General features: G+C 26.4%; 2 protein-coding genes across 2 annotated transcripts; both read right to left on the bottom strand.

Annotated features, from left to right (window-relative positions):
- Positions 1-1,341: 1,341 nt before the first annotated feature.
- LOC129611288 (odorant receptor 74a-like) lies at positions 1,342-1,850 on the bottom strand. Its single transcript, XM_055524354.1, has 3 exons — positions 1,755-1,850; positions 1,501-1,686; positions 1,342-1,447 (listed from the first exon to the last, which is right to left on the bottom strand). The coding sequence occupies exons 1-3, from the start codon at positions 1,830-1,832 to the stop codon at positions 1,382-1,384; spliced, it is 330 nt and encodes a 109-aa protein (XP_055380329.1). The 5' UTR covers positions 1,833-1,850; the 3' UTR covers positions 1,342-1,381.
- Positions 1,851-3,505: 1,655 nt separating this feature from the next.
- On the bottom strand, positions 3,506-6,207 carry LOC129611470 (uncharacterized). The gene is made up of 6 exons (XM_055524647.1): positions 6,063-6,207; positions 5,432-5,966; positions 5,250-5,349; positions 5,087-5,188; positions 4,324-4,509; positions 3,506-3,571 (listed from the first exon to the last, which is right to left on the bottom strand). Exons 1-6 carry the CDS (start codon positions 6,205-6,207, stop codon positions 3,506-3,508), a joined length of 1,134 nt encoding a protein of 377 aa, XP_055380622.1.
- Between the last annotated feature and the right edge of the window lie 12,024 nt (positions 6,208-18,231).

The raw sequence follows: 18,231 nt of genomic DNA, 5'->3' as shown, positions 1-18,231 counted from the left end.
GTTAAACAGCACAATGTCAGTAAATAATATAAAAATTTAAACATCCAATGAATATTTGGCTTTAATGACCAAGAACCACTCATGATTAAAACACGATAAAATCCAGTTATTGCTATGGGCTCACCGGTTTTTGAATCAATCGGTGAGAACATGATCATTCATAAAAATTATTCAAATTTTGTTGAACTGTTCCACAAAATTATCTTTAGAAAATATTCTAATTCCCTCCCCAATTTGGACTGAATCTAATTGAATTTTGACAGCGAATTGTGAACAAACTATTCGTAATTCAAATATTCTACGATATTACTGATTTTTATTAAATTTAACTTTTAATTATTGTTAAAATTGTAAAATCGCAGTGAATAATAATTCTTAAGAAAGCTAGTTTTTATACACCGTCTCAGAACACATTCTTTTATTAATTATATTCGATGGGAAATTCAAAATTATTACCCTGATGTTTTACTGCCTGTACAGCAATTTAATATTGCGAAAACTACATTTTAAATATTAAATAATTATTACGCTATTGCAAAATATTCAAGTACTTCAAAATTACATTAAAAATTTAATGTGTTTTTTTTTAATGTAAAATTAATTCAACAATATTCAGAAACATAATTAAAAATTCAAATAATTATAATACTGCGAAATATTAGTCCTTGAGTAAGCAAAACTTTCAAATTTCAAATTATTATGAGTTAACATACATATGTATGAGTTTTAACTACAGAAAAATTTTAATGACACGATAAATTTTCGAAAAAACAAGCAAAATGAGAAAATTGTTAAAATTTTTTGAATTACGAATTTTATATGACTAGAAAAACCTACCGCAAATCGCACTAAATTCAAATATGTTTGAAAATATTAAAACAAAATTAAAACATGAATTTAATATATATCACCCTACCTACAGAATTTATTTAAAATAGTCAGGAAATTTAAAATTAAAACAGGTTGCCGTTAACTCGTAAAATATGAAAATTTATATCCATATACCGGTCCAGCAATAGCTGTTATTGCAGTTGATTTCAGAAGATCTTAAATTATAATATACATCAGAAAATATAAAAATCTTGGCGCTGTGTACGCTTAGTCGTTTTTCTTTAGCGTCTACATAATGTTCGATAACAGTATGTTTACAGTTTTTGATACGTATTAATTTATTCTAAGTGCAAAGTTGTTTATTTTGTTAATTACTTTTTTTTTTGGAACAGCCATGATCAAATTTGTTCCATTGCTAAAATATTATAAAACGAAATTATCTAAATTTAAATTCAGGTGCCACATTAATCACGTATAGGTGAAAAGTGCTAAAATGCGATTAAACAATGTAAAATTTTAATTTCTTGCTGGGACAATCTTAATTTCTTCTTTAATTTGCAGATGCATTTTTCATGGTATGCAGAAACATGAAATAAGAAATTGCAGTCCTCACATTCTATAATTTAAATGATTATGAATAATTATATCTTGCATAGCAGTTATACTTACATTGAATGCAGTCACAATTGACAAATCAAAGAAATTTAATCCAGTAATTGTGATGGGCTTTGTTGATGCTAACATAATTGTGTATATATGTAAAATTAGTGATTTTTTAACTTTATTTGAAATATTTGAATTTAAAAGTACAGTTTCCCAATTACAAGAATAAAATGTTGTACTCATATTTTCTGTCTGAAATTAATTAATTTAAATATTTACATAATACTTATATATAAATGCAAAAACCAAATAAGGATTACCAAATAAATTAATTCTGATCCAATGTAACCAATAACCATTTGTTCTGAAACAGCTCCAAAAGCCCAAAATACAAACATTACCGTAACAATATTGCGAGTTCCCTTAAACCAAAAACATTTTTTTCTTAAAATAGTTAAAAATAATTATTAACTCCCTTACTTCTGACATGATGAAGACCACAAAACACAAAATTATTGCACTTGATAAAACGAGGCAAAAATATCGAAATGAAAAATTGTCGTTCAGCATTCCCCCAAATCTAAATTAAAATAAAAGTAATTGAATTATAAGAAAATTAATACGGCTTTAATTTACTTGAATTATACTCTAGTACATTTACTTACATTTTCAATTTCTGCTGTTGTTTAAATAATTTTGTTAAGCGATTATTTAAAAATTGCACACCATTTTGAATTGGAATTTTTCCACCAGAATTTATATCATTAAATGTATTTATAATTTCCTCATTTAAATTTTTAAAACGTGCTATCAAATGTATTAAACATAGACCAATTATGTATGATTCAATTCCCATATAAGTTGCTGTTGACATTGTAACCCAAATCACAATCGAATACAGTACAAATCTTAATAATGTTCCTTCAACATTTAGAATTCCCAATATTCGGCGTGGTAATGGTTCACTTTCATAACCCAATATATAATAAGTTACAATTGGCTGAGCAGCAAACCATATATATGCTAATATATAAGATACATACATGAATTCAACTGGCCTTATCATCATTTTAGTGTAGTTATATCCTTTTTCATTGGGTTTTACAAAAATTTCATTATAAAATTTATTTAATAAGATACAAAAATCATTACGTCGATATAAAAAATCACAATAACGAAAAAATTTTGCTGTAACTGCAGCTTCAATTGTTAAACATTGTAATTTGTGATAGAGTACGTTTTCTTCAATTAAATAAAAAATTGCTCCAGAAATAAAAAAACAAAATGATGTTAAACAACATGTTGTAAAAAAATAATATAAAAATTTGAGTATCCAATGAATATTTGGTTTTAATGGCCAAGCACCACTTATAATTAAAACACGATAAAATCCAGTTAATTTTATGGGTTCACCAGTTTTTGAATCAGTCGGTGAAAACATGATCAATTGCAAAAATTATTCAAATATTGTTGGACTGTTCCACAAAATTTTTTTTAGAAAATGTTCTAATTCGTTCCCCAACTTCGATTGAATCTAATTGAATTTTGATAACGAATTGCGAACAAAATATTTAGGCTATACTATTCAAAAACTTCTCTTCTACTCAAGATTAACTGTTCTACATTACCACTATTGGTAATTCAAATTTTCTACGATATTACAGATGTTTTTTAAATTTAACTTTTAATTATTGTTAAAATTGTAAAATCGCACTGAGCAATAATTCTTAAGTTAACTAGTTTTTATACACCGTCTCAGAATACATTCTCTTATAATTTTATATTCGATGGGAATTCAGTATTAATGCCCTGATGTTTTACTGCCTTTGTAGCAATTTAATATTGCAAAAACTACATTTTGATTATTAAATAATTATTACGTTATTGCAAAATATGCAAGTACTTCAAAATTACATTAAAAATTTAATGTGTTTTTTTTAATGTAAAATTAATTCAACAATATTTAGAAACATAATTAAAAATTCAAATAATTATAATACTGCAAAATATTGAGTCCTTGAGCAAGCTAACTAGCAAAATTTCAAATTATTACTACATTATACATAAGTTTTTACGCTTCTTCAACTGCTTGTACTATATGAAGTTTTACCATAATATAATTAACCTTTGCAGTAAGCTATGAGAAATTAATAAGTTCATTAAAATTAATTTATGAAACAAAAAACCTCAAAATAATTGTAAAATTATTTAGTAAAATTAAGAATATTTTTTAAATTCAAATAGAATTTTCATTGATAACATTAATTTTTTTGCATGATTTTTCAATAGCGCCACCGTATAGTAAGGCCAGCCTATAATAAGATCCGAGAAGATAACATTCGAAAGTTTCGCAATACAATACAATTATGTAATGTGACTACATTTTCTTAATGTTTAATACGCCGGAAAATATGTGTGCTTCATTGTGTTACAAACAAATTTGTCAGCTAATAAAGGGTTTCGAAGACCTTCGGGAAAGAATGTTTATAAAAGATATTCCGTACTAAGTAAGGATGAGTTTCCAGTACCGCAACAATTAGAAAATCATTATTATTAAGTAATTAATTATTAGTAAGTAAAAATTGTTTGCAAATTCTATTTCAATTCTACATAGCATACACAGAGCTTTAAATATTACAATATTGTGATCATTAAAAATTAATAATTTTACTTTTTTTTGCGACATTTGCAATTTGCTTAACGTACACTTAGTGAATGTGAGAGCACCGTTTATATTTCACATATAAATATTGTGGTTATCTATCTTAATCCCTTAATTAATAGATGTATTCCTCATTGTGTGTAGAAACATAAAGTAAGAAACGGCAGTTCTTACGTTCTGCAACAAAATATTATTTTTATGTAACACGTATTGTAATAAATACTTACATTAAATGCTGTCACAATTGATAAATCAAAGAAATTCAATCCAGTAATTTTAATGGGTTTTGTTGATGCTATCATTATTGTGTATATATGTAGAAGCAAAGATTTTTTAGCTTTATTTGAAATATTTGAATTTAAAAGTATTGTTTCCCAATTACAAGAATAAAATGTTGTACTCATATTTTCAGTCTAAAATCAAACAAAGTGTTTATTACAAATTTGACACTGACAAATTTTTTAAAAGATGTTCGTGTACTATCAAATCATGCAGTATTGAATTGTTTGTACAAATAAATACAGTAAAAAGCATGCCATCAAAAAACATCGATGGGAGTAAATACAAAAAGATTGCAGGAAGTGTCGCGCTAAGAGTGCGAACTACGTGATCTGCATGACGATGAACAGGTACAAGCAATTAAAAAAGCTTTGAAGAATTAAACAATTATCTAAATTTTATTTAAATGCTTAACAACATTAAGCATTTTTACAATAACAGGAACGCACCAACATAAGGCGATAAAGTTACAACTTTTAAGAGAAGCGGAGAAGATATAAATGTACCTTCTGGCACAATTATGGAGCTTTGATCTGAGAGGAAATGGTATTCTCTTAGACGTTGAATTTTCTTGGCAGAGGAGTTTTAAATTGAAAGTGAAATAAACAAGACACTTTAGTCATGATGTTCAACATCTAACTCATCCGAACTATGGTTCTCAAACTTAGGTATGTACTAGCAAAAAAAAAGTGTGCGAAACATTTTTTTTACCAAATAAATTAGTTCTGATCCAATGTAACCGACTGCAATTTGTTCCGAGATAGCCCCACAAGCCCAAAACACAAACATTAAAGTAACAATATTTCGGGTACCCTTAAAATGAAAGCAGCAATTTGTTTTTAATTAATAGGAACAATTAAAAAATTTTTCTTACTTCTGCCATAATGAAAACAACTAAGCATAAAATTAATGCACTTGATAAGACAATGCAAAAATATCGAAATGAAAAATTGTCGTTCAGCATTCCCCCAAATCTAAATAAAAATAAAAATAATTGAATTAGAAGAAATCTAATATTGCTTTCAGTTACTTGAAACATTCTAGGTTTATGCTTACATTTTTAGTTTCTGCTGTTGTTTAAATAGTTTTGTTAAACGATCATTTAAAAATTGAACACCATTTTCAATTGGAATTTTTCCACCAGAATTTATATCATTAAATGTATTTATAATTTCCTCATTTAAATTTTTAAAACGTGCTATCAAATGTATTAAACATAGACCAGTTATGTATGATTCAATTCCCATATAAGTCGCTGTTGACATTGTTACCCAAATTACAATCGAATACAGTACAAATCTTAATAATGTTCCTTCAATATTTAAAATACCTAATATTCGGCGTGGTAATGGTTCACTTTCATAACCCAATATATAATAAGTTACAATTGGTTGGCCAGCAAACCATATATATGCTAATATATAAGACACATACATAAATTCAACTGGCCTTATCATCATTTTAGTATAACTATATCCTTTTTCATAGGGTTTAATGAAAATGTCATTGTAAAAGTTGTTTAGTAAAATACAGAAATCATAACGACGATATAAAAAATTACAATAACGAAAGAATTTTGCTGTAACAGCAGCTTCAATTGTTAAACATTGTATTTTATAATACAGTATGGTTTCTTTAAATAAATAAAACCCTGCTCCAGAAATAAAAATGAAAAATGATGTTAAACAGCACAATGTCAGTAAATAATAAAAAAATTTTAATATCCAATGAGTATTTGGCTTTAATGGCCAAGAACCACTTATAATCAGAACACGGTAAAATCCAGTTATTGGTATTGGTTCACCAGTTTTTGAATCAGTCGGAGTAAACATGATATTCTCTTAAAAATTATGTGATCTATGTTCTTCTTTTGCTCGAATCTAAATTTTCAAGTGATGGACTATTCTATACTTATAAATAAATTGTTTCTTTAAAGAGAATTAAATCGAACTGAATAAAGATTTTAAGAATGAGATACTATTCATGTTTTAAATTAATTTTCGTGAAGGACGATGAGAATTTTATTTTTAAAACATTGTTGTTTAATTAGACATAAATATTAAAATAAACGCTCCAAAATATTAATAATTTCAATATTTAATTGGGGTAATTATTTTTTTTGTTACAAATACCAACGAATGATGTTCAAGTTTTTTTGGGAATTCCATGTACAGTAATATGAACGCATCTGTTTAATATGCGCACGGTGTATGTGTAATATTAAAATGTTCTATCATGGGAGAACATTTTAATATTACACATACCGCCAAGCCGAGGCGAAGCAATAGGAGGTGTCAAAGGATCAGAAAGCTCTCCAATAAGGCATCTGGTGCGTGGGGGGAGTATAAACGCTTACTCACGATATACACTAGGGAAATAAGGGAAGCGAAAAGATGCTCATGGAGGGCGTTCTGCAAAGGCATAGATGAACTCTCCAGCAATGCTTGTCCTCACAAGGTACTTTCCAAAAAGTGTGCTAGCGGGCTGGCCCTGATAGAATAGTCTGATGGCTGCATGTCCGAGAACGGAAAGCAGACGTTGGAGCTAATGGTCTCAACGCAGTTTCCCGACTCGGAAGCTCTTAGGAATCACTTGAATCCGGTCATTGAATCAGGTAAGCGACCAAGCAACCACTCAAAGTCTTTTCGTCCCTTAGCCTTCCCTCTTTTTTTTTGAGAGCAATGAGAAAGGTGTAGGTATTATAAGGGACGTCGCACTGGGAACTAATCCCTTGATGAGTCTCAGAATGCCTATCAATCAGTAGGAAAATCTACTACGTTCGCTCTGCAGAGGTGGCACCTGGCTGCTTTCTTGATATTGAGGGTGCTTTTGATAAAACTTCACATCATGTCATCTGTGAATCGTTGCACAAACGCGTGATTGATGTGACCGACTATGATTCTATCCCGTAACATCCGACGGTTGGTCGTATGTTACGGATAGAATCATTAAGTCCCCGTAAGTTAACGACACACTTTTCATCTCCGCTGCAAAAGAGTGTCCGCAGGGCGGGGTTCTTTCGCCCCTTCTGTGGTCTATTGTAGTGGATGATCTATACAGCAAAATTTACGTGTTGTGGAAGAGTTGTGCAGATGCGTTGGGTTAAATATGAATTCCAGCCAAACCACTTTGGTTGTTTTCACCAGACGCAGAAGCAGCCTTACTGGAACTGCCTTAGTGCACTTGTGGAATTGGCATCGGTAAACAGAGTAACGCTTATTTCGGTACCTGGACGCAGTGGACATGCTGTCAACGAAGTTGTCGATGGGCTGGTGCCGAGGGGAGACTTTATACAGCCGCTGCATTTCAGTGGTCTGCCTTCCTCCGGCTTGTGGGTTAGGCTCGCCTGCCTGCTCGCGACGAAATGTGGCTCTCACCGGCAGGACACGAAAAGGTGCCGTCAGGTGAAGATGTTTCTTCGTCCATGCTCAAGAAAGATCGCCGTAGAGCTGTTGGGGATTGAGACTATAATTTTAATAAAACACAAAACGGCCCAGAGAAATCCTGTTTAAACGAGCATAAAATTCATAACTTCTTTTGCTTGGATAGGACTGTTAATTTTATTCATATTGAAGCTTAAAGTTAAAAAGCACTTATGTTTGTCATCGAAATTATGTTACTATTATTGCCAGTTGCTAGTAGGAATGAATATCAATGTCTTCATGTATAAAGAGAAATAATAAATTAACACCTACCTATGACGTATTATATTAAAAAAAAAAGTTTTCTTTATTCCGTCGGAGGTGATTAGGTTCTGTCAAAGTATTAAGTTGTGCTAGTTTACCTACCTTTTTATTAGCAACTATTCAAATGAATATCATAATAAAAGTATTGAATTTAATCATTCTTAATTAATTAAACATTTAATTTCTCAGCGTGATGAAAATTTTGTGAAAAAAATTAAATTAGAACTGGATTCCTTCTAAAAAAATTTTACATTTTAAATTGAATTTCTTTTGTATTACAATATTCTGCCAGTCACCAAATTTTTTACCAATTTATTTTCTATAACTATAACCCACATACTATAGCTACTATATTATTATTGAATTCTATTTTATAAAATTTAAAAGAATATTATAAAAGTATTTAAATATAGCATTTAATATAAAATTTGTTTTTTAAAGAAAACCTTTTCTTTCTAAAATCTCTATAGTATTACAGATTGCTCTGGGGTTTGTGTATTTATTTAAAATTTCATAGAAAATTATTTCAATATCAATTTTATTGTGTATATTTATCCAACTGTTTTTTATAGTAATTAAAATTTTTTATTACATCTATGTATATATCTATGTATATATAAAATATATAAATGTATTTTAATTTGAATTTAAAAAACCGAAAAATTTATTTACATTTAATTTATTCTTAATTTAAATCATAACATTTTTTTTTATTATACCCAATCAATTATTTATTATAACCCCAATATTATTTATTTATACATATTAAGGCAAAACACAATATTATTTTAATGATGTGTGTTATATGAAGGGGTTACTTGTATAACATTATTTTGTTATATAGTTATGTACTTAAAAAGTAATTATACTAATTATATTATGGATTTTTTTGTATTTTAAAATAATTTAATTGAATTTTTATTTTTAAAAATTTAAAAACAAAGAAAAAGTAAAACTCATATAATTACTCTAAAGTAATTAAGTATTTTAAATTTAAATTATAAAATTAGTAAATAAACAGTATCAGGTTTTTGTTTATTAAATATAATTAAAAGTATAACAGATGAAAACAGTAAAAATTTAATTGTACTCGTATGTGCAATAAAATTTAAAAATTAAGAACATATGAAAGGTAGATACCTATATTCTAAATGAAAGGTCTGTTTTCATAAGGAATGAAAATTTAAAGAATGTTAGGCCGTATAAAAAATTAAAATTAACAATGTTTTAATTTTTTATACGGCCTAACTTAAAATTAAAATTAACAATTATACGCTATTCTGTTAGACATACATTATTTAAAGTGTAGTGATGTTTTTCAAAATTATAATAATTTTTAAAATAAAATAAAATTTATTAATAAATAAGATATATTGGGTTTTAAGATATATTATTCCAATGTATCGGAAATCGTGTAACAATGCAATTTTGAGTTTGCAACTGTTTAATTGCTTATTTGTATTATGTACGCAAGTATGCGCACGTGCATAATTTTATGAAATTAAGTAATCAAACAGTTTTGTAATTTTCTGCTACCTGATTTTAATTTTTATTTAACGCAATCGATTTGAATTAACGCATTAGTTTAGTTGTTAAGTTTGTAAACGCATTTTTTTAGTTGCTCATCGATTTTACAACCAAGCAATAATTGGAAAACTAAAAATTGTATACCTGCCTGAGGACTAAAATTTGTTTAAATTGAAAATATATAGTGTTATCGATTTCAGTCAAATTGTGATTTAAGTATTTAATCGAAATTTTTACTAGAAAATGAACTAATGAAATTCAAAAATTTTGCTCAACTCCTTTAAAATAAAATTCAAGATAATTAAAATTTTTGCTTAAAATAAAACTGTAAAAAATATTAGACTAATCTTAAATTAATATTCTAATCTTAGTATAATGTGTAGAAAAAAAGAGATTTTCCAACATTTTAAATTAGTTTATCTTTTTATAATGATGGGAACATAAAAATAGTATAGATTTTGTGAATTCAAGTGGCAAGTTGTGACATATACGACAAGGGATATGTGTGTAATGTGCATTTTTCAAAAAAAAATTTATTTTCTCACAAAATTTTATAATTTTTCAAAACGGAACCAAAATCTAATAAAGTTAACTTGAACTTTAACATCTAAAAATATTTATTTTAAAATTTTAAAATTCTAAAACTAATACCTTAAAAATAGAACATAAATATATATACACACGCGAAATCTTACAAATGATTCGAAAATAACAAAAATATAAAGAGTGTCATCTGGTCATACATATTTTTAAAAATGTTTACCATTCTTATAATGATGTTGTGTCACCAAAACGAAAAATAGATAATTTAAAAGATCTTAACCTTAAGTCACAGATCATTGAAGTCAAATATTTGATATATTTTTTATTTTCCACCTATATAGAACTCAAACATCTTTTCCATTATTCTATAAAATCTTAGTTCTTATTTTTTTGGTATTTGTTGTAATTTTTGTGCAACAAGCTGTAAATACTAATATCCTTTTTTATTTTTCGTTTTTTTTTTGTATTTCATGCATCCCTTATTTTCAAACCTTATTTTTGTATATATACGCACACCAACTTTTGTATACATATACATATACTTTAATTCTATATAAAATTAAAGTATAAGATTATAACTTACATGTTATAAAGATATCTATAAATCCTTATGTTAGTAAAAAGGATATAACAGGATTCAATATTATAAAAGATTGTATATGTATTGTAGTATGTATAACACTGTTAAGAGATAAAAAATATTATATTGTATCTGATATAATATTATATAATAAAAGGGAAATATTATATTCTTCACCGTTTTCTGGATTTTAAATTAAATTCAAATAAAGAACACCTTGCGGGTGTTTTTATTAAAAATTTAAAAGCATAAAATTATATTGCTATTCGCAAAATAATATTATAATGTTCAAGTATATTTGTATGTAGGTACGTATATATTTATATTAACATTATATTTGTGTTACAGGTGGATGAATATTATTGTAATGGTGAGAAAACAAAAAAAAAAAATAAGAAAATAACAAATAAAGCAGTAAAATGGAATATTTTAGCACCCCTTTTGTTTTTCCTTTATTGTTCCCATAATTTTCTTATACACTTTTAAATGCATTCTATATGATTCGGTTCTGTTTACTTTAGTGTTACGATATATACATTTACAGCTATATATATATTGTGTATACATAATGTATCCTTTCCAATATTACACACCATATAAATAACAAGAGATGTTGAAAGTTAACAAAATTTCTTTTAAAGAAAAAAAGCTATTAAAAATTGTTGTTTTTGTTTTAAGGAAAAATATTGTAAGGAATAGTGAAAGAATAAATTATTTTATTGCGATAAAATTTACTATTATAATCTAAATTTCTAAATACATTTCTAAATGAATTTCTAAAGATCTAACAATTTAAAATTTTTGTTATTTTAGTTTAGGATTGGTTAAGCTTTCTTCTAGGATATTTAGCACTGGCTGTTAGACGACCAAAGCCACGTGGCTTTTTGAAACCTGAGGAATTGTAATCAAACAATTAAGGATATCTTTGGCTTTATAATTTGTTGGAGCAAACTGTGCGTTGAGGTTGCAAAAGCTTTAAAATAAGTGACAAAAATAGTAGTTGATTATGAAAAAAGGTTTGTGTCTTAGACTATTTTTAAATATTTCTCTCATTTCTGATATTGAAAATTGGGTTTCAACGACTTATTGTGTACAAATTTTTATGTAAACCTCATGTTAGAAATTTTTAGAGTGCGAAGAAAAAAATTTAAATTGTAATTTTTACTAATTTACTGAAGTAAAAGATCCACCATTTTGATTACCTTAAGACGATTTGTATTACTATTGTTTTTCTTCCTGGTAATTCGGCTTACTAAACTTAGATTTTCAATTTTATATTATTATTCAAAACTCTTAAATATCCTTATACCCTCTATGACTAAATAATACTTGTTCATGCTTTCTATTTAATTTTCTCATTACAAGTACCTTTCCATGAGTTTTATCTAAAACCAGAATAGACATAGTTGATCTAGTCAATTCTGTGACACCCACACGAATAAATGATTTCAAATTTTGGAGATAATTAACATGCAGATTCATACAGTCTCTTGCTTTTTATGTTACCATATAAACTTATGCAATATAAAAGAGTTTTACTGAAACTACATCATCCCAAATTCATTTGTTCAAAGTTTTAGTTTTGCAAATTGAATAGTTTCTGTGCTATCATCAAAAAACTTATAAAAGTTTTATGGCAGCTACAACAAGCAATCCAGCAATTTTAATGGCTTTTATCAAACATAACTGTCCTAAAATAATATTATATTCGTTTATTATGCCAAATTTGAATGTTGACGAACAGACATGGTTAAATCGACTCAGAAGGTATGTTTCTGGGCTGATCAAAAACATACCTTACATCTACGTCCCCATTACTTTTGAACCATTACTTCGTAGCGTTGCAAACGGTAAGGTAAATTTAGTATACCCTTCGAACATACATGCGTACAGGTATAAACACCAAGTTATCGCGTGGCAAAATCATTTACAAAAGTGATTCTTCTTTTCTTCACATCTCTTCCATTCATTTTCCAGCTTTTCTTTTTTCATTTTTAATTAAATCGCATTTCATTTTTTATTAGACACACACAATGTCTTAAAATATTGTTCTCTGTTCTTTTGTTTTTTTTTTTCTCTTCACCCTAACCGAATGTATAACACAATTTAGATATCTAACTGTTCAGCCTTTTACAATATTTAAAATCATTTATCTTATATAATAATTCTAAATTTGAAAAGCGTTGCAAAGGTATTTAAGAAAAAACAAAACAAAAAACAAGTACAATAAAGTTTTTGTCTTGATGCAATTTATTAAAAAGAATTGCTCTCCATAAATATGTAGGGAAAGTACGAAAAAACAAAAATTTACGGTAAAAACAAGAACAAAGATACATATTAGATGAAAGGAAGGTGTATTGTGGCATGGAACTGCGACAATTTATAACTAAAAAAAAAAGAAAGCGAGACAATAAAAACGCGAAAACAAATTTCAACCTTTTTTGAATAAACGCTACGGTAAAAAGGTGAATAAAATTTAATTGTAACTTTTTTTGTTTTTGTATTTTTATCTTTAAATTTTAAGACAGTTTAAAAATATTATAATTTTACTCCCCCATATAGTTGGGGATGAGTCAGAAAATTCTGAAGTCAAAAATGACTTTAACGCTATTATTCTGTCTACAACAATAGAAAAAGACAAATTGAGATATTTTGACATCAGAAAAATTCAGAAGGAATTTTATAAGAAATTTTATATTATTATACCGTGTTAACCTTACTACATTATATTTACAAGACTCTGGCTGTCTCTATAATATACTCGTATATGTAGAATACTATACTTGTATATATAGACTGTAATAAAAAGTCGCAATGAATGACATTATTATTCACGTTTAAAATTTTGCTACCTTGTGAGAAAATTATTTAATGTTAAAAACAAAATTTGCGTATATCTACGTTTGTATATAAAGTATTATTGTTTAGATATACGGGGAATGAAATTTCCATAGGGTCCTCGTGATAACACACATAAATATTATAAGTGTTGTAATCAAACAAACAATCAAACAGGCACTTAAATAAACAAAATAAAGGAAGAAAAATTAATAAAATTTTTCCATTGGTAAAAATGGTGTATTGTTGTTGTTACGGTTCTAATAGACAATTTAAATAGAAATTAGCATATAAAAAGAAAAAAAAAAAAACAAAAATAAAATTTTTAATGTTATTTTTCTTTGGAGATTAATGACAACTAAAAACGCTCATATATCCCGTATAAAAATTGTACAGAGTGCTTCGAATAAACTATCTAGGACCATATTTTCATTTCAGTCCGACATTCAATTATATGTAAAAAGTTAAACTTTAATTATTTTTACAATCTCTGTAAGCAGTGAGCAATTGCAGGATTTTTTGCAATATTATGGAAGTAGCTGTGCAGATTAATGAGTGTAATATTACAGAATTTAGAAGGTAAGTAAATTAACTCTTCTAGATATCAAAAAATTAAATTTGAAATTTCAATTTTACTTTAACAAATTTTTATTAAGACAATTTAAACTTGGTTAAAACAAGTTTATTTTAAAAGCGCACTTACTTAATTATTGTAATTATTGAAAATGACTCAAATTTTCTGACATCATAGTCTACTTGAATGTAACAAGAAACTTATTTTCTCGAATTAATTACTAAAGAGCCTTAAAAAGGAGTGAAGTAGCAATGTTGCTTGCCTTCAATCTTTAATAACGTGTGCACTTATTTTATTGGTTTGAGAGGCAAAATTCTTCTACTTTCAGTAAAAATTTTATTAAAAAATTGCAAATTTTTTATTCTTTTACTTTGATCGTTAATTGTTCTTGATAATTCAGACTATTTCAGGATGGAAAGCTTTTTAAAATTAGCTATTTTATTTGTAATTTTTGTTAAATTTAAGAAGACCCACATTAAAAATTATGGAAAGAATCATGTCAGACGATGACGTAATAAAGCTGAAATCTAATTACGGTCGACACCCTTTTGACACCTTTTAGCATTTCATTCGTAAACAAAGAACGTTTTTCTCAGGATTTTATTTTTTCTATATTTTGCTACCTTCAGTATTACCAATTGGACACTGTTTACATTTTATAAAACATTGTTAAGTTTACTGCAATTAAATATTCATTAACAAAAGGAATAATGTACCCACACACCCACACATATATATATATTTACAAAGAATGAAAATATAAAAATGAAAAGAAATAGGAAAAACTTAGGTTAATTAATTTCCCTAAATTTTGAATTAATAACTTGTTAAATTTAAGCAATTACAAAAAAAAGAAGAATAACAAACGAATAATAGTTAGAATAATAAAGAAATGAATTGTACATGCAAAAATTATAAAAGTAAACAGGGTAGTGTCGTTAACATAGTCTTGTATACCGGAAATAAAATCTATTATATTGTAATAAAGGAAATTGTAAATTTTATTTAACATTTTCTTAAACAGAAGAAACAAAAATAAATGCTCGTAATAATTTTTAATAATAATTTTTTAAAAAGAAAGTCTTAAAGATCTTGGAAAGAAAAATTTTATTGAAAAGAAATGCGTAGTAGTAACAGGAGCTGTAATGTTAGTTTATTATAGCTGAGTTATTAAAATTTAAACCAAATATACTAGGGAATTATATCTGTAAGAATTTTTAATGAGTGATTCAAAAGGTGCCAAATTACTACTATGGTGAATTAATAAATAAACACTATAGCTAATTTCATTAAATATTTAAGACATATGGCAATACTCTATTACATAAGAGCTTAAAAATTAATAATTTTTCACAAGCAAAGAAATTAATATAACAATGCTTAAGAAAATCTTGATAAAAAGTATTGAGTTAATGCACATAATAGTTGAAAATTCCTACTAAACACTATAGAAATATCTGACGTAAACTAGACTGAATGAAACTTGGATCAAAATTAAGAAGGTTTAAATTAAAAATGTCATTGTTATTTTATATTAATTTGAAAAAAGATTCCAGGAAATGAAATTTTTGATAATCTATTGAAAATAAATGATAACATTATTAATGACAAATATCGTATACATATATAAAATATTCAGTGTATTTCAAATTAGGCAATTAGAATATGGTTTCACTTTACAAGACTAGTTCAAGAACATTATTGAATTTGTTTGGGTTAATTTTTCGTTAGAAAGGTCTATATACAAATAGATTACATTGAAATATAGTTAATGATTTCATTTTTCAATGATTTCAATTCTGTAAAAAATATTCATAATCTAATCTGAAAGCACTTATTGTGCAGACTAAATGGAAAAACACTTAATTTCTTTGAATAGCGTTTAAAATTTTTTCCAATCTAAAAGTATAAATTTGTTGTTATTGACTTAAAACAATAATTTTTTTAATTGTTTTTATTAACAATTAAATGAAAAAAAATTAAAACTTAAGAAATTCTAAAACCTCAATTTATTCTAAATTTCTATTTTTATTGTGTTTAAAAGTGCGTTTGAATTTTTTTGTATCAGCCAAATGATTATAGCCGAAAAAGCTTTACTCTATAAAAGAATACTCAGCCCATTGTAACTATGCATGAAAAAATTTATAAATTTTAAGAATTTTCACTTTAAATATTTAAAGTACTTTAAATTATTTAAAATTCGTAACTTTTAATTATAATAGTTAAAAAAGAAAGTTTGTTACTCAACAAGTTATTGCCAGTATTTAATATTTTATTTGTCAACATTATAGTACTATGAAATTATTTCGCACCCTTGGGATAAGAGTACTGTAACGTTAAATGAAAACCAGTAAAAACGTTTCAGTAACCGACTGAATTGTGCTCAAGGTGCAGAGCACAATTCAGTCGGTTAATGACAATCTGAATTTAAAAATCTTTGTAATATTTCTAGAACTAGCTTTAATTATTGTTGTATGGCAATCAATCAAACTTGTCAAGACATTCCCTCAAAGCAACAGGGATATATATATCTGACCTATAATTGGGTACAAAACTACTAAGTTTGATGAATCTAACTTAATTGTTTTTTTAAATATTTAATATTAGCTTTTGGAGTTGTATGGAAGCTATAAGAACCAGTGCAGCATTTCCTTTAAAATTATCAAATTAAATGAAGAATGTAATTAGACAAACCCTTAAAAAATTTAATATTAATATCTTTATTATAGTTTTTAAAACATTTAAAATAACTATTTTGAATTGTATCCAAGCTATTCAAATCCGTTCTTCGAATTGGTAAAATTAAAATAGCAAAGGCCCTTAGCGGGAAAAAAACAAATTGTAAAAGTTTGGTGTCGATTGCATTATTCATTTTTGAGTTATCGGGCGATCGGACGGAAGGATATATATGTTTAAATCAACTCAAAATTTTGCGCTTGGCAAGAATATGTATTCATAACACATGCTCATATTACAGACAACATTCTTAAAGAATAAGAAGACAACTTGTTTCAATTTTTAAAAATTTCATGCTACAAATAGTATGAGATAAAAAGTATTAACTTCGAAAATTAATGATCATGATCAGTTTTTAATTAATTCTTTAACTCAATTTGTGTTCTCATTTGTTCATTTGTCACTTTTCAATTAATTTTTTTGAATCAAATTGTCAGGCTAGAGTTAACACTTTAGGCGTACATCACTCAAACTACATATATCATCTTCTATGAAAGAAGGGTACAATAGTTATTAATTTTTATGCACATTAATTCCGGTAGATGTTTTTTAATTCTTATGTGAAGTAATTCATGGTGTTGTACTCAAATACTTGTAACAGAAATTCATTTCGATTGTTGCACAGTCATTCAACAGGGATGCGATATTTTACTTCTATACAAAGAAAAAAAATCTTTAATAGGAATATTTTTAAAATAATTAAAATAAAAGTTGTTAAATAAAATTTTTTTTTTGTGAAAAAAGAAATTAGAGAAAAAGTCAACCTTTCACAAAAATACCAATGTCCAGTTCATATTTAACATTTGCCCATAATAAAAGTTTAAAGTAGGTTTTTTTGGGAATTCCAATATATTAAAAATAAATTATGGAATTTTATGAACCACCAAATAATATTTATTTGCCATTACCAATACGTCTATTAAAATTAGCATGTGCATGGCCATTATCAGATATTGCAAATAATATATCAAAATTTTTAAATATATTAATAATTTCTTTTAATGAAATTATATTTGTAGTAACATCTGATTCATTTATTAATTTTTTATATACAAAATATAAAACCGAAGATATTGTAATTTTACTTGATTGTGTCTTAACACTTATAACATCATTTCAAGCACCAATACGTTTAAATCATTTTATATTGAATAGATGTAAATTTAAAAAATTTTTAAAAAAATTTTATAATGAAATTTATATTAATAAAGAACATAGATTTTCAGATTATGTTGAAAAAGTTATGAAACCAGTACGTTTTACATCAGTCTGTTATTGTTCAGCAATGTTACTATTCATTTTAATACCACCTGTTCAATATTATTTTCATAATGATAATAATAATAATAATAATGAAAATAATTTATATCAA

This window comes from Condylostylus longicornis, unplaced genomic scaffold (assembly GCF_029603195.1).
Source record: "Condylostylus longicornis isolate FDR11 unplaced genomic scaffold, ASM2960319v2 ptg000049l, whole genome shotgun sequence".
Lineage (NCBI taxonomy): Eukaryota > Metazoa > Arthropoda > Insecta > Diptera > Dolichopodidae > Condylostylus > Condylostylus longicornis.
Note: the sequence above shows the minus strand (reverse complement) of the source record. Positions and strands in the feature narration are given on the sequence as shown.